This window comes from Sturnira hondurensis, unplaced genomic scaffold, assembly GCF_014824575.4.
Source record: "Sturnira hondurensis isolate 20B ecotype Veracruz unplaced genomic scaffold, ASM1482457v3 Scaffold0023817, whole genome shotgun sequence".
Lineage (NCBI taxonomy): Eukaryota > Metazoa > Chordata > Mammalia > Chiroptera > Phyllostomidae > Sturnira > Sturnira hondurensis.
This window is the reverse complement of record NW_028096448.1, coordinates 10,624,758-10,652,274: the sequence shown is the minus strand read 5'-3', so window position 1 is coordinate 10,652,274 and position 27,517 is coordinate 10,624,758. Positions and strand designations below refer to the sequence as shown.

General features: G+C 40.9%; 2 protein-coding genes across 3 annotated transcripts; both read left to right on the top strand.

The window, feature by feature from the left end:
• The first annotated feature begins 499 nt into the window (after window positions 1-499).
• LOC118981227 (uncharacterized) lies at window positions 500-17,467 on the top strand. Its single transcript, XM_037037956.1, has 6 exons — window positions 500-563; window positions 13,612-14,179; window positions 14,291-14,855; window positions 14,910-15,182; window positions 15,938-16,756; window positions 17,426-17,467. The coding sequence occupies exons 1-6, from the start codon at window positions 500-502 to the stop codon at window positions 17,465-17,467; spliced, it is 2,331 nt and encodes a 776-aa protein (XP_036893851.1).
• Window positions 17,468-18,045: 578 nt separating this feature from the next.
• Window positions 18,046-27,223, top strand: PRL (prolactin). 2 transcript variants are annotated; one of them, XM_037037979.1, is made up of 5 exons: window positions 18,046-18,073; window positions 20,425-20,606; window positions 22,444-22,551; window positions 24,576-24,755; window positions 26,982-27,223. In XM_037037979.1, exons 1-5 carry the CDS (start codon window positions 18,046-18,048, stop codon window positions 27,171-27,173), a joined length of 690 nt encoding a protein of 229 aa, XP_036893874.1. In that variant the 3' UTR covers window positions 27,174-27,223. The 2 variants fall into 2 exon arrangements, with proteins under 2 accessions (XP_036893874.1, XP_036893873.1); XM_037037978.1 differs by having other exon boundaries at window positions 20,422-20,606.
• Window positions 27,224-27,517: the final 294 nt, after the last annotated feature.

Here is a 27,517-nt window from a genome sequence, read left to right as displayed (position 1 = left end):
TGTCACTGCAATGTGCTGCCAGTGGTGACTGTTTTTTCTAAAAGAAATCTCTGGAGTAGCTCTTGTAACTCAAAAGCTCTGGCTAGTGATGCACCTGTAGAAAGCCATCTCACTTCTGTGTATAAGAGGAGACGTGTGCATTCTGTGTCCATCTTCTCACAGAGCTGCGTGAGCGGATGCGAGTTAAGGGCATGTGTTTTAATGTGGTCGATCATTTTAATCACATCCTGCAAAACGTTGTTAAGTTCAGGTGACATTTTTTTCAGCTAGCCAGCATTTCTCTATAGATGACTCAGAGCATAGACTCACATTCGGAAGCGACCTTTTTGACCCAAGTAGTGACACCAGAAAGCTGTCCAGTCATGGCAGCCACCCCATCAGAGCACATACTGACACAAAATGACCAGTCCAGCTTTCCTGATATGTAATCATTCAAAGACTTGATTAGTTCTGCAGCTGTGGTATTGGTCGGCAATAGACGCACACATAACACATCCTCATGCACGTCCCCCTGAAAAATACACCACACAAAAACAAGCATTGTTACTTTGTTGTCAAGATCGGTAGGCTTGTCAACCTGGACTGTATACCATGGTGACTTATTAATGCTTTCTAACAATTGTGCTTCAATATCTCCTCCTATTTCATCAATTTGTGTAGTTATAGTGCTAGCAAAAAAAGGAACAACTGCAGCCTCTCCTGAAAGTTCATAACAACTGTCCTGAGCAACAGGCAGGATCTTCACCACTAGTAAAGGGCTTCTTAGCTTTAGCAGTGTGGTTACCCACTAAGAATGATACTCTCAGTGCAGACACATTTGATGAAGTGGTGGCCTTCAATGATTGCTTTTATGAGTTGTTTTCATGGTTTTTTTTCTTTTGAAAAGTTCCAAAGGCTTGTCTTTTATTTAATGCAGCGTGCTTGGTCTCCATGAGGTGAAGCAGTTTTGAAAGTTTCATAGCTTCGTTGTGTAGCCAGTTGCCACATATTATACAAAGCATGCTTGGAGACTATGAATCACCTGGTGCAATGAAGCTATAATTTAGGTAGGATTCCCGATATTTTCTTTTAAATACAGCTTTCTTTTCGTTAGAAGTCTGTCTTCTGCTGTCTCATCATTGGGTCTTTCCCCCTTTTCAGGAGCTCTCCAGTGACGTTTGGTTTTTACTCATTTGGGCCAGGCTTACTTAGCTTGTGGGCTTACCGAAACTGTGACTGAGACAAGTGTGCAGTGCGGGGAAATGAGCACAAATGAAAGTCGTAAATAAAATAATGGGCGGGCCACACGCAAACTCAAATAAGTGTCAGACTCTGACTTAAAGCCTGCCACCATGTGCAGCCGCACAACTGAAGGACATCAGCTCACCACTCTACAGCCTGCCACCAGATGCAGCTTCCTTGTCACTTGCCACTCACAGGGTTTTGATGTGACTCTGGAAGTCATCGGTTTATTATGGCCCCTGTGCAGTCAGACCTCCCTGCTAATGATGATCTGCATTCGCAGCCCCTCCCCAGCACTAGCATCACCGCCTCGGCTCCACCTCAGACCATCAGGCATTAGATTCTCATAAGGAGCTCACAGCCTAGATCCCTCCCATGCTCAGTTCACAGCAGGGTTTGCAGTCCTGCAAGGATCTAAAGCCTCCACTGATCCAACAGGAGGTGGAGCCCCGGTGGTAAATGTGAGCTGTAAATACAGATAAAGTTTCCCTTACTGGCCCACCACTCACCTCCTGCTCTTCAGCCTAGTTCCTAACAGGCCGTGGACTGGTACTGCTCAATGGCCCAGGGGTTGTGAGTCCCTGCTCTATGCATCCGTGGACGTGTTATATTCTAATCAGAACACTAAAAAAAAAATGGGTGCACTCTTTTAATCATCATTCTTTTTTGGTTATTAAGGTATTTGAAAAGTAAAAATTATTGATGATTTTACTAACAGCTGCTTAGTTTCTACAACACCTAGCAAACAATTTGATAGACTCTTCTTAATTATTGAATTTTCTCAAGTAAAACACAAATTTGAAAGGTTCTGAACAAAAATAAGACACAGGTCAACACAAGCAAATGCAATGAGTACTTGTTGAAATTGCTTGAAAAAAATAATGGAAAAAAACCCTTTTGTGTTAGCATTTGAGATTAAAGATATCTTTAGATCGAATCATATGAAGACTACTTCATTTTTAAACTTCATTTAGGTAGACGAGAGTTTGGATGATATAGTTACTTTACACACTTATCTTCAAAAATGTACTTAAATCATGAATATGTGCTGCTACATACTTAATGTGACTTAATGAGGTAGCTTTCTATAAACCAAACATGGAAACATCTCACAATTTCATAGCTGTTTCCTGTATTTGAATTCATGATTTGTTTATCCAAATTGGCTCTCTTTTCATATGCAGCTCAAAGTAAAGTCTATCTCTTATTTCAAGTTATTAATAGAAACTTACAGCTTATATTCATTCTCTTCCCTTCTGTATAAAATTAATGCCCCATTCTGGAAGAAACACCCAATTCCTCATCTGTTAAGTTAATTGTATAAGGTGTGAGTATAAAATAGCCCATAGAAGAAAGAACATTCAAATGCCACATCACCTTAAAAAGGTAATAATATTGCTTCTATCAAGTGGTTGACAGATCATTTTCTCAATCTATAAGAATTCTCTGACTTTCATGCTACTAATGACATAGAAGTGACAAGTAAAAAAGTGAAATGAGGATTTTATGACATAGGCAAGATTCATATTAGTAAAAGAATTCTTAGACACCAGGACTGCAGATAAACCAAAGACCAATTTGAAAAAAATACAGTTAATGCATTTTCATTCCTTATCTACATAACTCATTTAGAAATATTCTAATAAATGCATTGTTTTTATAACATAATTTAGAATTACATTCAAATTCTTTTTTGACAGTGGAGATGTTTCCTTTATGGCTCCTGAGTTTGTAAAACATTTTTTATTCTCTTTTTGGAACCCCAATTAGCTTGGAATTTTTCCTAGAAGAAACGCATTTCTTCATTTATTCTCAAGGTCACAGCTGAATGTTTTCACCAAGACTTACCATCAGCTGAATAAAAACTCAATGTTCACAAGTATCAGTAAAGTATGGCAGACAAATGATTTGAAGTTCCAGTGCCAGGTCTGTCAATAATCAAACATATTTACAGTATTGCCTTTACCTGTAAAGTGAAATAATTGGTTAGATTTACTCTATAGTTTTTCTGATCTCAAATACAATGATTTATACAAATTAGAGATTGTTCAGAAGTTGCCCCTCAGGATGATTAATCTTATTGATATCTAAACAGATTAGAACAGAATTGGATGCAGACAGGGGAAATGAAAAAGAAGAAATTATAAATATCCAGGTCAAAATGACCTGGAGAGAGGAAAAAAGAAAGATTTATGGAGGTGAAAGAGGTCAAATAATTGCAACATAACAACTGGTTGAGTGGGAGCGAAGGGAGACAAAAGAAAGGGAAATAAACACGACTCTGAGGGGTTAACTGTGGGCAACTGACAAGATAGTTGTTTAAGAAAAGCTGAATAGGTAGGAATTTCTTTTAACGACTCAGAATATCCTTGTTAATGACAAATATAGATTAAAATATATAGCACATAGATGGCAGCTTAGAAGAGAAGTCAGGAAAAGTCGAGTTGGGATCATGGTCATAGAGATGACATAGAGATGACTGTCACTGAATGTGACAGTTCATGGGGAGAACACAGGGTTGAATGTCAAAAAATTTTGATAGAGCTAAGGACTCAAGAAGTCACCATGACTCAGCAATCAAATAATCATTGGTGATTCCCAAGAGAAAATAAAACAAACTGTACTACATATACACTCTTACTGCCATGTGTTCAAATTTTTAGGAAAATGTTACATTTTCATTAGGGCCAATGAAAATGTCATTCATTGTAGAAGTTTCATAGGAGTTTGAAATTTCGAAACACGTAAACATACACCTATCTTGCATCTTGGTCATTTTACCTCTCTCTCAAATATGTTTTATTTTGGACCCTATTATTAAATGCATACAGCCTTGTCTCTATTGTGGATTGTGAACAATATCACAAAATGCTGCCTTTCACTTTAACACCTTTGTCTTAAATTTAAACTTGCCTATTAGTCATTTTATTACTCCAGCAATTTAAAATAATTTGCTTGAGGTTTTGTTTTTTGTTTTTTTTTTGTATTTCTATTTTAACTTTTGTTGGTTGCTTCTTTTTAGATCAGGGTTTCTCAACATTGGAGCTACTGAGATTTGGAAGCTTATGTTCTGTTTCAGGCTGCGCTATGTACTGTAGGACATTTGGTTTCTACCCAGGGGATACCAGGAGCACCCCCACTTTCAGTTAGGACAATCAAAAATGTCTTCAGATGTTGGCAAGTGTCCCTGTGGGTGAGAATCTTTCAGTTAGGACAATCAAAAATGTCTTCAGATGTTGGCAAGTGTCCCTGTGGGTGAGAATCAGCCCCCAGCTCCCCTTCCCTTGAAAACAGATGTTTGGGATATATCTTACATTCAGCATCTAAATGGGTTGTGCGGTTTTTAGACAGAGTTATTTTTTTCTTTTAATAAGTAAACTTATCACATAATATATTTGATATTTGATCTTATTCTGCCCTCTAATTTTATATTTGTTGTTCCTTATGTTTCCTTTGTTTTCTATCACTTATTATATGGAATGCCTTGTATATTGTCCGTGTATGCATGTGTACATGTGTGTGTGTGATAGTTTCTTTTCCTGAGATGTTAGAAGGTTTATAATTTTTCCAGTCTTCCAGTGATACAATGATAATTTTGCATCATCTGTTGACATCTTTCCTTTAAAAAAATCAGCTTGACTATATTTATTGATTCCCAGCTATGAACCTTGAAAAATTAACATATCAATACTTCCACCTTTGAAAAAAGTGTAATTTTGATAATATTTTTAACCTTGCTTTTTACTCATCTTATTAGAATTAAGAAAAACCAAAATTCTGTGATCTCCATGTCTCAGAAATCCCCATCATCACCCTGTACATTTACTTGCCTCCAAATTTCAAAGTGTATATAGAGATAAATAGATATAGATAATATATTTCTGTATTTAAAAGTATGTATATAGATAGATATAGATAATATATTTTGGATAATATAGATATAGATAATATATACCTATAATACATCTATAGATATAGATATATTATCTGTATCTATCTACATCGATAATATAGATAATGTATTATCTATTATAGATAATAGATGATATGTGTATGATATAGATATAGATATAGATATAATCTATCTATCTCTCTATATATACTTTTTGGTCAATAGAACACCTCATTAAGGAATCAATTCTTACTTATATCTCAACCCTAAATGATAAAATACATTGTTAAACAATTCTCAAAGTAATTAATCCCCAAATATCAAAGTACATATCACACTAGTAAGAGATGTTGCTTTCAATGGATAAGAAAAAGATGGATGGATGCGTCCAAGATAAGATATTTTCAACAAATTCTAACAGGAAAACTTACTGGGTCGTGACAACTGTGTAGAGTGGAAGTGGAGGGTATTCTTTCCTCTGAAGAACTTACTTCACGATCTGAATTCTTTCAATATATTGAAAATGGTTCACAGTGGAAGGAGGCAGAGGGTGGATCGATACCTGTATGGCCTTATGAGTTGTTAGAATATTGAAATAATTCTCTTCAGATCAGTACAGATTTGCTGCTCTGACCTCCCAAATGGCCTGACTCCACTTGACTGCCCCAGCCCCTCCAGTAAGATCCCCAGAATCTCCCCACAACTGAACAAGGAAAGAGTTAATGCTATCAGGTCAGGGAACCTTAGGGACCCTGGTATGTTACTATGGCTTTCTGTTCTGTTTGGTGATGCCAGTGCTAATTATAAGATTAAAATTATCCCTGGCAATTTTAACCTTATACCTGGCAGTTGGTATGGTTCAGAGTGCTCTTCCTATTAGATAATAAGATAGATAGATAGATAGATAGATAATAAATAGATATTCCTGGAGCGAACACACTTCACATCTATTTCCCATTAGTCAAACAATACATAATACACACACACACATAATATTGAAGTGTGAAGAAATCTTTTACAAGGAAAACTGTTATCTATGCCACTTGGATTAAGCATACAGTCAAATATTTGATGCTTTTTTTTTCTTGAAAAAATGTAATCTCAAAGACTGAATCTGTAAAGTCTCCAAACACATCATCCTTAGGTCTGTCATTGTCTTATATCAGGCATTAAAATCTATCCACAGGTACAGAAGATTCAGAATATGCATGTGACAAGAAATTCATAGGACAAGCCAGTAGAGACAACTCATAAAAAACTACATCAAGGATATTAATATTATATCACTGGAAAAGAAAAAGAAAGAGAAAGGAATCACAGGAGAAATTGCCCAGTGCTTGCTTACACTAGGTTTTGTTTTGTTTTGTTTCGTTTTTAAGGAGCAAAAGTTCTCAAGACACTGCCAACAGATTAAGAACTTGGGTTCTGAAGTAACTTAGGGAAGTTGCTGATGTGCAAAGCCCTAGTAACAGATAAGCATTGAACTCAGGCACTAAGGGGGAGAAATGTGTGTTTTAATATGCACGAAATTTATATAAATAGTAGAAAGCGAGTAAATCATTATTTCACTTATCCTGACAACAGTTCAATTCAAGAAATCGCCATTGTGATGGGTCCTTTCTTCAATGCTCCTTTTACATTTTCTGGTACCGCATATGAAAAACAATGTACATCCTATCTTATCTTTTAGACCAAGTTTTGGAAGGTGGCTATTTAGAATTCTTAAATTCATAAACAATAAACTTTTCATCATTTGCAAATTCCACTTTTTTAAAGATAATTTATTACTAATATAGATTGAGATATCCTCGTGAAATTTATTCTGATGAGTGTTAAGCCTCTTAATATCTTTTGTTCTTTAATACTCCTCACTGTCTTTCAGTAGACAGCTTTCAAGTTATATGAAGTATTTTAAATATTTTTGTATCATCAATGAGAGAAAAAAAATGTCATTCCGAACTTAGGGAAAAGAAATTACAAGCTCAATTCCTAAGTAGGAAGAAAGAACAACCTGATGCTACTTAATGTTAAAAATTAAAATCATTTTAAATGTGGAAAAATATGTGTCAGGCGCTAAAAATATCATGGAAATTTAACATCATTTCAGGTATTTATTCAGATACGTGACAGGAATTAATCATCAGCTCTGGATTTAATATTAAACCGCTGGTCCAAAAAATGGCAAATAAATGAACTTGTAAATAGAAACAGTCAAGTCCAATCTTAATGAACTTCTTTATTGCTCTATATTAAGAGCAGGGTCTGAGAAAGGAAAGGCCTGCAACAGAGTATATACAAAATTAAGGTGAAAAGTGGGTAACATGTATAACAGAAAAAATAGGACAGCTATGACTTTTTGCATAGAATATGCCTTTTGCATTATTTAGATATTGCAATAGCCCATTGGTGGGAATATGGGACTGTGGAGCAGCAAGGAAGCGGATGAGAAATTTCGCAGAGAAAACGTGTCTCTTCGGAGGTAAATAAATCGTGGCCTCCACTGAATAAACACAACTCGGGTTTTCTTAGATTCTTCTTTTCCTGGCTATCTACAATAGTTGCAACACCTTTAAATTTTAAGATTAAGTTGTCAGTTCTTATGAAAGATTTCCCTACTCTTAAATTTCTAGGAGAGGAGGGAATATAGTGCAGCATTAATTTCTCTACCACACGGCACTGCTCTCTGAATAATTCAGACGTTCTCTGTCCTGGGGAAAAAGTGGATACCTAGACTCAGTGTATGGAATCCTGGCTGAGCTTTCAATTGTTAGAAACTATAAATCATGATACTTGATAAACATAATTCAAAATCTAGTGTTGCTTCAGGTAGGGCAATTAGGAAGAGAGTAAAGCAATGTTAGTCTTGGTTAAGATTTCTAAGTTCCCATAAAAAGCTTAGTCCCATAAGGGGACTTAGTCTGATGGTTGCTGAAGTATAAATGAGGCAGTAGCAACTATAGAAAAAGTAAATGTCATAGAAAGGGATTATTTTTTAAATTGCTTCCTCTGTAAATTTACTATAAGAGACATATGGTAAAATTGAAACTAAAGGTCACAGGCTGCTTTAGATGCACGGACTTAATTTAGAGAAAGTCGTCAACAACTTAGTTTGTATTCATTATAATCATTTCATTTAGGAAATCTCTAAAAGGCAAATGGAACTTTTGAGCCCATGAAAGATTAATTTTTGTCACTTTAGCCCCAGAGTGGTTCAAGGTCAGAGAAATAAAGTGATCATATGTTGATAACGGTTTATCAACACCTATGCCTGAGGAACATGGCAGTGACTGCCTGGAATTTTGTTTTACTGCATCGTCTGTGTACATGTGAGTGTGTGCCTGTTTGCCCTTGAAAAACACTCTGTCACGTCCCCCAAATGAACTCCCTAAGGTCAGGAATTTCTTCTTCCTCTTTGATGTCAGTGCAGCACAAGGTTTGCTGGACAATTCATCCCGCAGCCTTTTCATATCCCTCCGGATTCCTCTGGAAGCAATAATCCTTCTAGCATTTACCTTGACTAATTACTTCTTCTGTATCCTTGACATTTAATCCCTCCCAGCCTCAGTGTTTTAATCTGTAAATTGGGGGTGATATAACTTTACATACAGTTAAAATCAAAACAGATTGGCACAGAAAAATGCACATTCTAAAATGAAGAAAGAGACATATATGCCATCTTAAAAAGGACAAAATAATGTGTAAAAGCAGGGAAAGAAGCGAGGGAAATGTAATTAGAGTATAATGACGAACTGAAAATCTGATTTCCTCAATCTTTATTCTGTCTTCACTGGTATTTAGTGTGTAAGTTTCAAAATCTTGGTTTTACCCAGCAAATATGGATGAAAAAGAAAAGATTACCCTTTGAGAATACATGAGACACCTAAGTGAAATATAACGCTATATTCAAGAAACTGCGGAGAAATAAGGGTAAATTTCAAAGTAAATGACTTCTAGAGTTTTATGTTGGGAACAAGAACAATGGCCTCAGCCCCAAGGAGCCTGAAACCCTAGAAGAGACCCTGTAAGTTGATTGCCATCTGTTTAGTTTCAAAAATTTCCCTTCCAGTTGAGACAGACCCCACCCTTTTCTCGCGAGTGGACCCTGTAAGCCAATAATCTGCCTCTGTGCAAAAAAAAAAAAAAAAAAAAAAAAAAGGACAAAAAAACGCCTGCTTGATGACCTGTATATAAGGACTTAGCTGTAAGCGCTAGGCGCGAATCCCGGACGAGCCCCCAGTGGGCACGGTGTCTCTGGAGGGATCGCCCCTGCGCAGGTTAAACTTGGCCAGTAAGTTAACATCTTTGAATCCCTGAAAGTCTCCGATATTTGTTCTCGTGGTTGGTGGATCGAACATTTGGAGGTTCCACCGAGATATCCCTCCTCGGAGACCGGATGGGTGACTTCAGCTGAGTAAGTAATTGGTTGGGATCCTCTTAAGTGTTTGTCCTCCGGAGTGAAAAGACCCTGTGGTGTGAGACAGGACGCTGTCTAAGACCACCCAGGGATTGTCAGGGGCAGGACGCTGCTCTCTGAAATTTGTTATTGACGACTTGGATTGGGACCGGTCCCGTTAGGTTTCTCTTTCCTTGCGCTGCGCCGTGCTGCGAGTGTGCTTGGTGTGCCTGCAAGTGTGTATGTTTAGGGACTCGGATAATCTGTGTGTTCGTACCGTCCTGTGCGTGTCGGGTCTTTGTTTGCCTTGTTTTGTGTAGTGGTTTGGCCTCTGAGGTCTCTAAGGTCTCTCAGATGGGTCAGCGAGAATCTGTGCCCGATTCTCCGCTTGATTGCCTGTTGAAAAATTTTTCTGATTTTCAGAGGCAAGCCCAAGGATATGGTGGCTCGCCGCCGGACCCTGAATTCCTCCGAACCCCGAGTCAACTAGAATGGCCCTCCTTAAATGTAGGATGGCCCACGGAGGGAACTTTTGAGCTTCCAACCCTGTTTGCTGTCCGGGCTACTGTTTATAGAGTCCCCCACCCCGACCAATACCTGTACATAGATATCTGCGTGGATATCGCTACTGAGCGGCCTGGATATATTAGGAAATTTTTAAAAGGCAATCAGCCGGGCAGAGGAGCAGTTTGTCTCATTGCAGGAGGGAACAAAGAAAAGGGGGAGGAGGGGAGGGGCGGAGCTGCTGGTGCCTCCGGGAGACAGCCCGGGGGGTCAGCGTAGGCTTTATCCTGTTTTGCAAGAACCGCCGGAGGACAATCTCAATCCAGATCCCCTGAACGCTCCTCCACCTTACCCACGCAAACAGGAACCTGATTCCTTGCATTGGGACCTTGGCGACTCCATGAGCCCGTGACACACCCGGGGGCGGGGGGGCACTCTACGGGGAGGGGATATTGCCTGTGGGGCGCAACCCTGCTGCTTTGTCCTCCTCAGAGGGACACGCCCCTTTGCCTGTGGCGGGAACTCCTACCATCTTACCCCTCCGAGAAGCACGGTCCCTGCCAGACGCCCCACCGCGAGCTCCTCCTCGATTTGTCTATGTCCCTTTTTCCACCAGTGATTTATATAATTGGAAACATCAGAATCCCCCGTTCTCTGAGAAACCCCAAGGGCTAATCTCCCTCCTCGAAACTATATTTAGAACTCATCAACCCACCTGGGATGATTGCCAGCAGATTCTGCAGACCCTTTTCACTTCGGAGGAGAGAGATGGGATTATTAGGGAGGCTGCAAAGGCAGTCCTGGGTGAGGAGAGGGACACCGTGGCGTGGCGGGAAGGAGGGAAATTGAGGGCATCCTCCCTTCCCAGCCTTCTAATTGGGATCCCAACACTACAGGGGGGAGGGATTCGCTCATTCAGTATCGCGGGGTTCTAATCAGGGGGCTGAAGGCAGCAGCTAGAAAGCCGACTAATTTTAGTAAAGTCGGTGAGGTCATCCAGGGGCGGGNGATTCTGCAGACCCTTTTCACTTCGGAGGAGAGAGATGGGATTATTAGGGAGGCTGCAAAGGCAGTCCTGGGTGAGGAGAGGGACACCGTGGCGGGAAGGAGGGCAATTGAGGGCATCCTCCCTTCCCAGCCTTCTAATTGGGATCCCAACACTACAGGGGGGAGGGATTCGCTCATTCAGTATCGCCGGGTTCTAATCAGGGGGCTGAAGGCAGCAGCTAGAAAGCCGACTAATTTTAGTAAAGTCAGTGAGGTCATCCAGGGGCGGGAGGAGTCCCCAGCAGCCTTCCTAGAAAGACTCATGGAGGCCTACAGGATATATACCCTCTAGATCCTGAGGCAGAGGAGAACAGAAGGCTAGTGAATATAGCTTTTGTGACTCAGGCAGCGTCAGATATCAGAAAAAAGCTTCAGAAGATAGAAGGGTTTGAGGGAGAGAATAGGAGCAAGTTATTGGAAATAGCACAGAAAGTGTATGTTAATAGGGATGATCCGGAGGTTGGCAGAGCAAAGGAAGTTGCCAAGATTTTGATAGCCGCTCAGAAGCCTCCTCCCAAAGGAAAAGGGGGACAACGAAAAGGCCAGGGACGGCGAACAGACATAGACAAGGACCAATGTGCCTTTTGCAAGGAGAAGGGACACTGGAAGCGAGACTGCCCGAAGCTGAAGGCTAGGAAGGCAGACAGTCAGGGACAAAAACAAGGCCCTGAAGTCTTGCTCCAAACCTTAAACTGACGGGGCCAGGTCTCCATTCCCGTTGGCTCCCAGGAGCCCAAGGTCACCTTAACAGTCAAAGGTAAGCCAATAGATTTCCTGGTCGACACGGGAGCCACTTTTGCAGTCCTGAAACAACCTCAGGGGCAAATTCAGAAGGCAACCACCAAAATAGTTGGGGCGACTGGCAAAGCAGAAGCCTATCCATGGACTACCGCTAGAATTACTAATTTGGGCCGAGGCACCATCACCCACTCCTTCCTAGTTATCCCAGACTGCCCTTACCCACTGCTTGGGAGAGATTTGTTGCAGAAGCTTCAGGCCACCATTACCTTCAGACGTGAGGAGAGCCCTTCGAGGAACAAGGGCAAGGAGGCAGAGGTCAGCTTGGAGATAACTGTCCCACTGTCTGAAGAATACCTACTTGCCGTTGTACAAGGAGGTAAGGAGGAAGGAGCAGGGGTCCCTGATGCCCTACTCACCAAGATACCTGGAGTATGGGCAGAGACCAATCCACCAGGGTTGGCCATCCACCAGCCACCTGCCCTGGTGCAGCTGCTGAGCACCGCCAGCCCAGTTAGAATTAGGCAATACCCAGTCCCAGCCCGAGCCAAACAGGGCATTGCACGACACTTGCAACGCCTGCTGGAGGCAGGCATACTCCGAGAGTGTCAATCCGCATGGAATACCCCACTACTCCCTGTCCAGAAACCAGGGACTCAGGACTACCGCCCGGTGCAGGACTTGCGGGAGGTGAATGCGCGGGTAGAGACTATTCATCCCACGGTGCCCAACCCGTACACCCTGCTGAGCTCATTGCCCCCGACCCATACCTATTATTCAGTCCTAGACTTGAAGGATGCCTTCTTTTGTATTCCCCTGGCGCCCCAGAGCCAAGAGATCTTTGCCTTTGAATGGAACGACCCAGAAAATGGACTGGTGGGGCAGTTCACTTGGACTAGGCTACCACAAGGGTTTAAGAACTCCCCCACCATTTTCAATGAGGCCCTCGGCAAGGATCTGCAGGGTTTTCGCTCCTCCCACCCGTCGATCGTACTGCTCCAGTATGTAGATGATATTCTCATAGCAGCCAAGGATAAAAGAGAATGTGAAGAGGCCACCATAGATCTGTTACAGGATCTCGAGCGGATGGGGTATCGAGTCTCAGCTAAGAAGGCCCAGATTGTGACTCAGACTGTAAGTTATTTGGGGTATAACTTGCAGGGGGGACAAAGAACTCTGTCCAGCCAGCGGATCCAGGCAGTTCTGCAGATTCCTGAGCCCTCCACCAAAAGGCAAGTACGAGAATTCTTGGGCGCAGTAGGATACTGCCGGTTGTGGATACTAGGCTTTGCAGAACTAGCTAGACCCCTGCATGAACTAACCAGAGGAAAAGAAGAGCAGTTCACATGGACAGATAAGGAGAGGCAAGCATTCCAAGCACTTAAGGAGGCCCTAGTGACTGCCCCAGCCTTAGCCCTGCCGGACCTGGCTAAGCCCTTTCAGCTGTTTGTAGCAGAAAAGGGAGGGGTAGCCCTAGGGGTGCTGAGCCAGGAGCTTGGGCCATGGAAGAGGCCCGTCGCCTATTTGTCTAAAAAGCTTGACCCCGTGGCCTCAGGATGGCCAACATGTCTGAGGGCACTTGCTGCCACCTCAACCCTGGTCAAGGAGGCCAGTAAGTTGACCCTGGGACAGGACATACAGGTGATTGGGGAACATTACGTAGAGCAAGTGCTACGAGCGCCCCCAGATAGGTGGCTAACTAACGCACGGCTAACGCAGTATCAGGCCCAACTATTAAACCCTCCGTCTGTTCAGTTCCTTAAAACAGCTGCCCTGAACCCGGCGACCCTGCTGCCAGTACCGGATTCCACTTTAGTCCACGATTGCAAGCAAATCCTTGACACAGTGACTGGCTCCCGCCCGGACTTAAGAGATCAGGCATATAAAAAGGCAGACCTGACCCTCTTTACTGATGGGAGCAGTTTTATCAAGGATGGACAGCGGTACGCGGGGGCAGCAGTGACCACAGGAGATAAGGTCCTGTGGCGAAGGGCATTGCCTGCAGGGACCTCTGCACAGAGGGCAGAGCTGATAGGGCTGACCGAGGCCTTACGGATAGCTGAAGGAAAAGTGGCCAACATCTACACTGACAGCCGTTATGCATTTGCCACAGCCCACATCCATGGGGCCATATATAAGGAGAGAGGCCTCCTAACAGCAGGGGGAAAGGACATTAAGAACCGCAGTGAAATTCTTGCCCTCCTAGACGCCATTTGGTTACCCACCAAAGTTGCCATCATTCATTGCAAAGGACATCAAAAGGGGAATTCCCCTGTTATAAAAGGTAATTGCCTGGCGGACTCGGCTGCGAAAGAAGCAGCTACGGGACAACAAGAAAACCTCCTCCCCCTACTGCCTCAGCCAACGCTACCTCCGGATCCTAAGTATTCCCCGGAGGAAGAGCAGGAAGGGATACAACTAAAGGGGCAGAAAAATCAGCAGGGATGGATAGAACTTCCCGACTCCAGACTCTACCTGCCACAAGGAGTAATAAGAGAGATAGTAAAGGATATTCATACAAGTACCCACCTAGGGCAAAATAAGTTGGAACAGCTTGTCAAGAAATACTATTTAGGGCCCAACATTAGGGACATTATTCACTCCATTGTCTCTAGATGTAGCATTTGTGCTAGGGTAAATGCGCAGAATAAGAAATTGCCTCCCCTTGTAAGGTATCGGGGAAAAGCTCCTGGAGAGTTATGGGAAATAGATTTCACAGAGATGACTCCTGGGAAATCAGGTTATAAGTATCTATTAGTATTAGTAGACACCTTCTCGGGATGGGTAGAAGCATTCCCCACACGAGGAGAGACTGCCTCCACCGTTTGCAAAGTTTTATTGAGGGAAATCATACCCAGATATGGCATTCCCATAGCCCTAGGATCAGACAATGGACCTGCATTTGTCTCAAAGATATCTCAAGAATTAGCTACAAAGTTAAATATCAATTGGAAATTGCATTGCATTTATAGGCCCCAGAGTTCAGGACAAGTAGAAAGGATGAACAGGACTTTGAAAGAAACCATAATGAAATTAAGGGAAGAGACCGGCGAAAACTGGGTTGAGCTACTCCCTTTCGCCCTTTTTAGAACAAGGTGTACTCCTTACCTTAAGAAATGGGCCCCTTACGAAATTTTATTTGGACAACCAATACCTCTTGTGCCTCGGTTAACTAGAGAAGAGATAGAAGTTTCTAACCACAACTTCCTCAAGTCCTTACAGGCACTACAGCACATCCGGAGCGAGGTGCGAGCCCTTCAGAAGACAGCTCTATCAGACGCTGATCGTGGCACCCGAATACCTGAACCACCAGAACCTGGACAGTGGGTGTGGATCCTCAATCACAGGCGGGGTAACCTGGAACCGAGATGGAATGGACCATTCCAGGTACTCTTAAGCACGCCAACGGCTATTAAAGTGGCAGAGAAACCCTACTGGATCCATCTCTCCCATGTGAAACCAGCCAACCCCCCTGACGAGGATCCCCGGAGATGGCAAGTCAAAAGAAAACCAGGGGAACCCTTGAAGTTGACTTTTTCTGCCAACTAAGACTACTGATTCTTTGTTCCCTGTTTGGTCAAAATATGGGGTTAAAAGGAGGAGAATGGGTACTAATTCGAACAGCCGATGGAAGTGCTATTGCTAAAAATTTTACTTGGGATGTGGGCCCAATAACCCTACAAGCTGATTTTTCTAAATTTTTTGGAGACACTCTTAAAGATTCCTCAGTGTCAGATAGGTTAGGGACTTCAAACCTTTATGTATCCACTGGGATAGTTGGAGGAGGGGCTCCCCCCAAACCCATACCAGTGGATGAAGAAGAATTTTTAAATAAACAATTAAGTAGAACGGGAGCCTACGGGTGTCCACAACCGGAGAGGAAAAGAGCCCGTGGCTGTGGATGGGAAGGAGATTTTTACTGCAAAAGTTGGGGTTGTGAGACTTTAGTCAGCAAGGGAGGATGGGTCCCAGGAGGAGGAAAAGATCCCCATATTAACTTAGATAGGGAAAGTAAATGGGGAAAACCTCAAGACTGTGGAAAAAATAAGTGTAACCCAACAGTCATTACTATTAAGAACCCAAAAGACCCTGAATGGATTAAAGGGAGAACTTGGGGTTTAAGATTATATGTTACTGGACAGGATCCAGGAACCCTGTTTACTATAAAGAAGCTCCCTACGAAAACTGAGTCACTCCTAAAGGGGGCAGGAGGTGGTCTCCCACCAAAGCCACCACAGCCCACTACAAGGGGGCCACCACGATCCACCACAAGTTCTCCCAGTCAGAGCAGGTTGCCTGTAACCCCCGTTGAAAAGTCAGAAGAATTAGAAGACCAGAGCCCTAAGCCACCATTCTACACTCCTAATCCACCGTTAGAAAGACCGCATCACCAAGAAATCTATGCCTTAGATTTATTGGATAAAGTTTTCCCATTCTTCAACAACACTCAGCCAGAAATTACAGAGTCCTGCTGGCTATGTTTAAGTCCCCGGCCGCCTTTTTATATAGGATTAGGAGCCAACACCTCCAGAGGAGGAGAATTAGCCCCTAAGACAGTCACTCTTACAAATGACATAGACCGAGATCAAGACCAGATGAAGGACTGTGTTACTGAAGGGTCCCTCACCCTTGCGGAGTTCCATGGGAGGGGAACCTGTTACCTCCAAGCAAATTCCACTCTAGACAAAAATCCAAACTATAGTGACTACTGTCTTAATCAAGAGGCCCTGCAAATAACCTCAGGGAACCCCTTCATAACCAAAGCTTCTGAGGGGTTATGGTTTGTCTGTACCCAAGGCATTTTTAAATGCATTGTCCCCACTCACCCTGAGCTCTGTGTTAGTGCTTATATTATTCCTCAAGTATATTTGTATGGAGGAAATCCTGAGTTTCTAGTTGCCTCCCCTAAGCGCACCAAACGAGCCCCATTGCTTATCCCAATTGTAGCCACTATAGGGATTGTAGGTTCCGCTGCTGTAGGGGCGGGGGCTTTCATACAAGGGGAGCTCAACCTCAGGCAATTATCCCAAACTTTCTCAAAGGACATATCCCTCCTACAAGATCAAATAATATATCTAGAGCACCAAGTAGACTCCCTTGCTGAAGTAGCCTTACAGAATAGGAGAGGACTAGACCTCCTCCTCCTCCAGCAAGGTGGGTTATGTGCTGCATTAGGAGAAGAATGTTGTTTTTATGCTAACCACTCTGGAATAATTAAAGAAAATGTCAAAACACTCACCAAAAGGTTAAAAGATAGAAATAGAGAAGAAGAAAGTTCTAATTGGTATGAATCTATGTTCAAAACGTCCCCTTGGCTAACCACCCTTATATCGGCCATTGCTGGACCACTCCTAGTACTCTTATTAGTGGTCACAATAGGACCTATTATCTTAAATAAAGTACTTGCTTTCATCAAGGAGAGAATAGAAATAGTTAAGCTAATGGTACTCTCCCAACCATACACCATCCTCCCAAGTGATGAAGAATCAAAGGTTTGACATACCCCCCAAAAAAAAACGGGGGAATGTTGGGAACAAGAACAATGGCCTCAGCCCCAAGGAGCCTGAAACCCTAGAAGAGACCCTGTAAGTTGATTGTCATCTATTTAGTTTCAAAAATTTCCCTTCCAGTTGAGACAGACCCCACCCTTTTCTCGCATGTGGACCCTGTAAGCCAATAATCTGCCTCTGTGCAAAAAAAAAACAAAAAACAAAAAACAAAAAAACGCCTGCTTTATGACCTGTATATAAGGACTTAGCTGTAAGCGCTAGGCGCGAATCCCAGAGGAGCCCCCAGTGGGCACAGTGTCTCTGGAGGGATCGCCCCTGCGCAGGTTAAACTTGGCCAATAAATTAACATCTTTGAATCCCTGAAAGTCTCCGATATTTGTTCTCGTGGTTGGTGGATCTAACATTTTACAGGTTCTCTAACCCAACCTAGTTTCCAGATCTCACCTTCATTATTTTTCTCATTTCCTTTTGGTCTAATTAATCAAAATCCTTCTTAGAATGTTCATTTCTGGCACTATGTCTTCCTGAATATGAATAAGAAAAAAATACCACTTGATGTTTGAAATTATGGGGGTAATTTCAATGACGGAAATAGATGACTGGTAAAAGGGAAGGAAATGTTTGATTAAATATATTCATAAAGGTGTCAAAGGCTTATAAAGCCAATACCTGGGGAAGAAAAAGCTGTAGGACTACCAGATCTTCTCTGGCAAAGGGTGTTTCCCGAAATTCTCACCACCATGAACAACAAAGCGTTGTCACGGAAAGGTACGTGCAACAATTCATTGAGTCGTTGGCTTTAGCAATACTCCTTTGGGGGTACTAATCTAAAATTTTAGCTAATATTCTCTTAGCAAGAGGTTTCAGGTTTGTAGAGTTTAGAAAACCTATTTAATCATTGCTCTTTCGAGCAATTGTACAAAGGCCCAATAGAATACAACAGTGGTTCTTAAATGGAGGAATTCTTCTTCCAGAGGTATATCACTAATGTGTGGAGATATTTTGGATTATCTTAATTGGGATATAAAGTGTTCCTGGTACCTAGTGAGTAGAGGTCAGAGATGCTGTTAAACAAACTACAATGCACAGGAGAGCCCCTAAAATAAGAAATTATCCAGCTCAAAAGGCCAGTAATGCCAAGGTTAACAAATCCTGAACTGGAATAAGACCAAAAGTGTCTTTCAGTCCAATTTATCACAACTCCAGAGGCAGAAACTAATGTCTTCTGGTTCCCAGGCTTCTTGTGTCATTTGGTCATCAGTCAACCTGATGAAACTTTCAACTCTGAAGCCATAATGTAGCAACAATAGCATAATGGTCTCTTATAATACTGTGTGGATTGGGGTTAAGGCAATGACATTTCAAAAGGAACAACAGGCCAGTAACAACGAATCACCTTTACTTTCTTGGTTGATATTTGCAAAAAAAGAGAAATTAGTACAACCATAAAATTTGTTTTATGAAATGAAGAACAAAACATTGATCAATTTTATCTCGGACTGTGAAAATTCTTCAGATGATAAATGTACAGGTAAACGCAGTCAGAGTTAGAGTATTTATCCAGTTATGAATTTCCTAGAACGAGTATTCCAATTTCTCTATCTGCTAAGCACTTTTTATTTATACCTGTGGATAAATATCCATCCAGCTACATTTCACGACTATAAGGTATAGAGAATAAACTTTTTGGCAACATCATGTTTTTAAAAAATTTGAAGTCTATATATGAACCATCTCATAATATTAATTTATTTTATTTTGTACCTAAAATCTATTTGGTGGATGTTCTATGTTAAATATTTTTAGATATCTTAGGAGTTTAGGTTTAGATATTTTTTACAAAGAAAATTTTAGCACTTGCATAGTTTTGTCTTAGACATATTTAATTACATTTATTAAAGATTCCTTAAAAGTTTTGCTTTTCTGATCAACACATTTGAGGATATTCTTTTGGAGTCAGATATTCTTTTGGAGTCATTTGATGTTAAAAAAAACTTAACATATTATTTCTTTCTTCTTAGGAGTATAAATTATTGACATGTCAGAGGTCTATATCTGTCCATCTGCTGAGATAAAAAATTGATGACTAAATCATCTCTGATCATTGTCAAAGATTTTTAAAGTGTGTGTTTTATATTTATCCACTTTTTTCTGTCTTATAGAATAGGAAAAAAGTGGATAAATAAACTTCCTAATGCCACCGTTTTCATGAAATCAAAGATTGTTTTTCATAAGTAATGACAATGGTCTCTGGAAGCACTGAGTCTACTGATTGTTCTGCCTATCACACACTTAGAGAGCCGGAGAGCTCACAGGTGTGTGTAATGGGTGGGGCTGGAGGAAGTGAATAGATGGTAGTATTAGTATCTAGCTTCCTCCACCTGCTAATAATAGGATTGGGGAAAACCCCTTCATCTCTCTAAGCCTTCTGGTTCATCAGTATAATCTGTGATAACAATGAATGATGCTATCTCACTGGGCTATTGTTAAACTAAATTTTTTTTCAAATGTTAAAACTTTTGGCAGAGTGTCGAGCCCTTTGATGCACAGCATTATTAAGGTGAGTTAGCAGATCTAGGCTGCAGCATCATTTGTTATGGTAGACTTCTCTTCATATTCATACTACCATCTGTCAGACATGTGCTTATCTTAACAGTCATGGAGGTGAAACAAACCGGTCAACTGTGCTGTCCTTGCCATTTCAGTGTCTAAATGCAAGTGTTAGTCAGTAGAATGTTTTAAAAAATTATAAAGTCCAAGAGAGCTAGGCTGCTGAAAATCTGCAGAAATTCCCAAGACACTATCTTAGAAGAATGGCTTAAACGCTCTGGCTCAAAATTAATATAAGCTCCAGATGTTTGCCAGGCATAGAAGCACTTCTGGGAAAAGTACAAAAATGCAAGGAGCAACCTACTTCTCCAACTATATATCTGAGCAAATACAATTCCATAGCTAAATTGACACAGTGGGAAGTGTTGATTCTTCCCCACCCCAGCTATTATAGTACCTAATCACGCTGAGGGCAATGTTGAGAGATAAGGCCGTCCTCCACCGGATGACTTTTGATAACATCTGCTGAATATATCGTCTGAGAACGGCGCCTGTTTTTGCTTAAGCAGGGTCATTCCTGCTCCTCTGGCTGCTGCTGTCCAACCTGCTCCTGTGCAGGAGCGTGGACTCCCTGCCCATCTGCCCCACGGGGGCTGTCAACTGCGAAGTGTCCCTCCGAGACCTGTTTGACCGCGCAGTCATCCTGTCTCACTACATCCATACTCTCTCCTCAGAAATGTTCGGTGAATTTGTAAGTACCACACTTCTTGCTTCTTCCCAGAAGGAACCTTCACGCAAATGACTGAGCTATACCTCACTTTAAACAAGAAAGCCACAGGAGTCAAAGAATGCACCTTAGAGGTCAAAAAGGCATCTGTAAATGAACTGGGAAACAAGAAGAAAGGGACAGTTTCATGAAATACCAACAATTTTTAAAGAGTGTCACGGTTTCTTTTTAAATTTTCTTTCATTCATTTTGTTTTGTTTTTAATTTCCAAAAAATTTTACGCATCTATGTTAGTTGGCTTGGACTGCCATACACAATATCATAGATTGTGTAGCCTAAGCAACAGAAATTTATTTTCTCACAGTCGTATAGGCTATGAGATCAAGGTGCCAAAATGATCAGGTTCCAATAAGAGCTCTCTTCTTCCCAGCTTGTGTTCTCCCTGTCTCCTTACATGGGAGGAGGGGGCAGGTAAATGGAGGGTCAGAGAAAGCAAGAGGAGAATGAGCAAGAGCCAGAGGACTTTTTGCTGTCTCTTCTTATAAGGAGAATAATCCTCCTGGAATAGGACTCCACCCTTATGCCCACATCTAACCTTCATTACCTCCATACAGACCCTACTTCCAAATATAGTACATTAGCAGTTGGGGCTTCAACACATGAATTTGGGGGTGAGGAGACACAGCCACCTGACATAAAAAAACTTTTAGGTAGGGCTCAGAAAAAGACACATGTTCATTTCTTGTCCTTGCATATAGGGTATGTGTCTGCCAGGGTATTCTTCACCTCTCACACTGCAAACATCTAATAAATGAGGACTGTACTACAATGAGCTGGGTGGATTGGACAAAACTAAATTAAACTAAATTCACGTTAAGAAAATGAAGAAATTATAATAGCTAGCTTTCCTGAAACTCAAAAGTGCTAGGAATTGTTGTTCTAAGATTTCCAATGTATGGGTTTAGAACCACAATAGAAGGATTCGTTTAGAAATGGAAGCAATTGTTCTCTGAGTAAGGTACTTTGAAAGTTGTATGTTAACTCTTTTAGGTCAAAGATTGGACAATAGATTAGAACTTCAATAAATCAAAGGATCTTCAGAAAGAATGTGGCTCGATGTTTGTAATAAATATATATTTATGTATTTTTTACACAGTAATTTTTCTTTCACACTAAATTTTTGATTGGCCATCTCTAGTCTTACAAATCTTCCTAGTAATCTCTTCAAGTTTCCACAATGTTTGCTAATGATTAGGGTTTTTTTTTTCTGTTAATGTGTTAGGTATAGTTTTTTTCTGTTCTTATTGTCAGTTCATTGCTTAGTATTTCCTGTTTTTCTGACTTATTACTTCATCATGATTCACAAATTGTATGCTGCATCTCTGATGAAGATGCTATAGTTGCATGGACTTAGAGATTAAACAAAAGTTACAATTTTATAATGCTTATTAAAAGACTATATCTGTGCAGACCCACATAAACAAGAGATTATATGGCTAAGTACATATGCACTATCACATTTTGTTCAAGTACTAAAGAAAGATGATACATAATAAACACTTAATATTTAATATTTCAAAATAATTTTAGTATTTACTTTCCAAATAGTAATGTATGGGAAGGATGAAATTAAGGAAATAGCAAAGAAGGGAAGAGTCTAGAATTTATGGAAGTTAGCTGAAAAAAATGTTTATAGAGATAATAGAAAGGTAGGGGAAAGATTGACTTTTTTAATTCTCCTGTTCTAATTTTTGTGTGGCTCTTATTTCTAAAAAAATTTATATTTATCAAATGTGTTAATATTTTGGTAATAGATTCAATGCCCAAAGAGCCTCAACTGAATTTGTTCTATCACTTTCAGGAACAACAGTATGGCCAGGGTAAGAATTTCATTGCCAGGGCCCTCAACAGCTGCCACACTGCTTCCATCCCTACCCCTGGAAACAAGGAGCAAGCCCAAAATACCCACGTGAGTCTTTTGTACAGGTTTCTCACCAGAACAACCGAGGCAGTAGATCATTAGGGACATTATAATAGGTAATGGTAATTGCACATGCAGAGCAAAAAGGAGGAAAAATAGCAATCAGAGAGAAGTTATATATTTAGTAAACTATTAGTAAAATCAAATGCAGACTAAATACTATAGCAGCAACATAAATACCAGATCTATATATTGGCCATGCAGACATGATTTTAATCAATGTGTTAGACCCAGGACTGCATATATTATACCATATGAAAGAACTGATTGAATTGGACTTGCATGTGTGAAATGTAGGGTTTGAAAAATTCATGGATACATAGGAAATAAATGCAGTTTTACTTATGACAGGGGCTCCTGAAAGGACAGGACTTCACGTTACTGACCACCACCCCACCCGAGCCGTCACACCTGGACTTCTCCTGCCCCCCACACGAGGCTCTCCCTCTGCCTGGCCTGCTTCTCTGACACCACTTCTTCTTCCTTTCTTCACTCTTCACTTACCCCTCTGCCACCTCTTCCATATTAATGATGAGTCTGACCCCAAAACAGCACCTGTAAGTTACTGTTTTGCTTCTCAGGACTATTGCCTCTGTTCCCATGACAACAAAGGCTGCGCATCAAGCTCCAATCATTTATCCCACATCCAATTTATTTTTATTATCATCTCCCTTCTGATGTCCTACCATAGCCACAGTTAACACAATTTTCAAAAAATATCTTCACATATATAGCTCCCATAAATACAATGTGTTCTCTCCTTACAACTTTGGTAACATGACCAGCATTCTTTCTGTCTGCTAAGCTCATTAGTAATAAGTATAATGATGATAACAATAGTACTAATAAAATAAAGATGGTAAAAAAAAGGAAGAAGAGGAATTAAAATTTGTTGATCGTTACTATATTGCCAGACACCTTACAAATCATTTTACATGCATTACTTTATTTAATTCTCATATAAAATCCTGTAACACAAAGTGCTATTATTACACCTACTGACATAAGGAAACCATGGCTTGGAGAGCTGATAGAATTTACACCAGTACATGGGTAGTGAACAGCGAGTCTGGACTTCATCCAATTCAAAACCCTCACACTTCACTGTTATGTTCCAATGCCCCTAGCAAAACTGCCCTGCCATCCACCACAGAGCCAGTCCCTCTTTACCTATCCTTTCCTTCATATCTCAGTGCATGCTTCCATTGCAAAGCCTATTTGATTCTTCTGTCCTCTTCATTTCCCTGACCACTCGACATCACGATAGCAAACATTTTTACATCCGAGGTGATGGGCTCTCTGGCACTTCATGCACAGTCCTTGTAATAGTAAACTAGTGGGCAAGACATTCACTGTGAATTCCCTTAATGCTGGTATGAAAGACAGACAACAATGCGCCATTTTAGCCACCTGAATATGTCAGCAAATGCAGTGGTCTGAGAGCAGGGTTGGCATAGATTGAGGAAAGCATGTTTCTGAATACTGTATCTTTTTTTCATGTTCTCTTTGTTCTAATTTTGTATTAAAAGAAAAGTAGAAATCACAAATCAACACATTAACACATACTTTGGTTCATTACTTGGAATTAATCTTTAAAAGAAATGATTCAGGCTCATTGTCGTTGACACTGCTGGAATCTGAATGTCCTGAGTCAGAAGGGGCATGTATGGAGTTCCAACAAAACTCTGGTTTCTACCCATGGTCCAGCAAAGCAGTTAAATATAAAAGAATTACCTGTGTAGGCAAATGGTAGCATTTCAGAAGGAAAACAAAATTCGTATAACTCCCATTAAAATAAATAGTTATTTAAATAAGCCAGATTTTTTAGATTTTAGCAAAGCGTAAGCTACTAGCTTAAATTTTAAATTTTCTCAACCTGTACCACTTAGAAACAACTTTACATACACATAGAAATAACAAAGAGATAATTAGGTCAGCCTCCCTGAGCAGAAAGCACGTATAACCCATTGTACTATACTTGTTTTAACGTAATTATTTCAATGGTTGCTTAGCACGAAACCCTTCTGAGCCTGGTCCTTAGAGTGTTGCGCTCCTGGAATGAACCTCTGTATCATCTGGCCACAGAAGTTCGTAGTTTGCAAGGACCCCCCAGGGGCATCCTATCAAAAGCCATAGAGATTGAGGAACGTAACAGACAACTTCTGGAGGGCATGGAGAAGATCATTGGCCAGGTGAGCAACTTAGTGACACTTCTTTGTTTTTTGTTTTTCTGGGTTTTTTTAAAATTAATGAAACAGATGAGGCCTGTGAAGAGAAATGAGTTTTGAAATATCTCATTCTGTAAGAACAAACTTTAAGCCTTTTATACTCTACACTGCTATTAAATCAAGCAAGAGCCAAGTGATTCGTACTGATAGATTCTACTGTAAGTGAATCTTACAATCCCACTGTCATATTTGCCAGGCACAGACTTTCCTAGACTACACACAAATCCATCCAAGCCTTGGCCCTTCTTGAGGATTGGCATTTAAAATAATTTTAAGGGAAAGAAACTGGAGAGTGGAATCTACAGGATAATGTCTTCCTCAGTGTATTCTAGGACACCTGTTATTGAAATTCCACTCATATACTTTCTCTTTTCTCTCTACACCAATGTGCGAGAGGGAACAGAGAAAAGAGAAAATCAAAATCAGTTCAGATGGTGTTGACTCCACTCTCCCACCTCCCCCTGCTAGACAGATCTGTCGGGGACGGAAGGAGCTTGGAAAGACAAGGCGGGAGGGCACTGATGCTGCCTCCATGCCGCTAGGTTTCAGTGGGCTACAGAGGAAGGGGGTGGGTCTTCTCCTAAATGCTCTTTATTTTGTAATTCATAGAGAGTTGTGTCATCCTAAATCTTGTTTTGGTGGGCTTCCAGATGAAACTCATACCTTGCATGGAATCTCCCCAAATCATTTCATATGTATACAGAGGGAATATTTTTAATATATATCTCCATTTACATGGGATCCCTTCAATGTGAGCAAGGAAACATCTAAACAGCTTTCTGAAGGTTCTCAAACATCACGTATCATCTAAAGAAAAATACACGATTATGAAAATAATAACAGGAGAGCTATTTTCTTATTGTATACAAAGTGCATGTTGGCATGTGGTACCTGGTCATTTTCGTAGAAGACACAGAGCACACTTTAACGTCAGGGTAGGTGAAAGGCACGCCTACCTGTTCAAGCAGTTTTCTTCATTTCTGTGGGCCTGCTTTCCAAGGTCACTCATTTGTTCTATACTCCATTTTTTGTTCTTTCTTTGAAAACCAGGTATTTATTTACTCTTGCTCATATCATTGTCCCTGGCACAGTAAATTTTATCATAAGGGTCAAGCACCAAAAATCAAAATAAAAAAATTTAAAATGCAAGCCAACACACACATGCACACCTTTTATTAAATACATTTTAATTTCCAATAGGAATCCCTGGTTTAAAAAGATATTTTTAACATGCGGGAGAAAACGCGTTTAGTGATCAGACTGTACAATGTCCCCACATTTGTACCTTCTGGCTTCGCAGACTCCCTGACAGCCTTAGTTGCCGAGCTGTCACTAGGTCTCCCAGCTCCCTGGGGACTCAGGTCTCTGGGGACTCCCAACATGCCGAGGCTAATGGCTAGTGTTGAATGGCACGTGCTCGTCCTCCATGTTGCTCAGTTGCCTTTGGTTATCACAGTTGTGCTCCCACCCACCACCCACTCTTACTACTGGTGGGTTCCTGCCAATCCCCCCTTCCTAGCTGGCACTTTCCCAGAACCTCCCACCCCATAGACCTCAAAAGAAAGCAGCTATTCCTCATAAAAATTTGTCACTTATCTGTCCTGGGTGGATGGTGAACGTCTCCTGACTACTTCAGCGGATCATCTTAGTCTACGCCATCACAAAATTATCTGGACCTTTAAGAAGCAAGTACAACCTTCACCATTTCTAATATTTCTGCTTTGTATACTACATGGAGAATAAAATCTGTTCAAAGCAGGGAAAAGATCAATGTAATTAATGCAACCTGTCAGAAGAAATAAAGTGCAAAGTGCACACCAGAGACAAGCAACTGAAATGAAGCAGGGCCTCGAGTGAGAGAGTGGAGGCGAGCTCCTCCACTGTTCCTCTGGCACATTCACAGCCACGTCCAAATAGCAACTTTCCGGTTCTCCCCTAGCTACTGCTCCACAGACATACTTCGTCTGTGATCACATACATGTGAGGAAGTTTCCACTTGAATTTTGCTTCTAGTTTTTAAATTATAAATATTGATAGATTTCGAACACGCTGGCTCAGTAATCAATGCCTCTCTCTGGAGAGTTTCACATTCATGTCTCTTCCACAAATATTATTTCAACAATTAGAAAGAACAAAGAGAAGCAAATAGTAATAATACTAATACTAAGTCACTATCTTTTGGGTCCTTAGGTTTATCCTGAAGACAAAGAAAATGAGGTCTACTCTGTCTGGCCTGGACTTCCATCTCTGCAGGACGCCGATGAAGACAGTCGCCTTTCTGCTTTTTATAACCTGTTCCACTGCCTACGCAGGGATTCACACAAGGTTGACAGCTTTCTCAAGCTCCTGAAGTGCCGAATCATCTATGATAACAACTGCTAAGCTTACATCCATTCCCTCTGTTTCTGAGATGGTTCTTAATGATCCATCCCATTGCAAGCTTCTATTAGTTTTATAGCTTTGTAATGCATGCTTGGTATAATGGGTTTGTCTTAAAAAATAAAAACTGACTTCTTAGAGGTGACAAAATCTAAAAAGGCAATTTGTCAAAGTTTCTTATCTTTATTTACTAGAAAATCAAGAGAAAATTCATTACTACCACTGAGAATTCCTATTAAAATTTGTCACAAATAGCAGAAGCTAGCGTTACAAATAAGACAATTAACAACTTAATTTAGAATCATAGTAAATCATTTGGGTCAAGTTATAGGAATCAAAGAATTTGA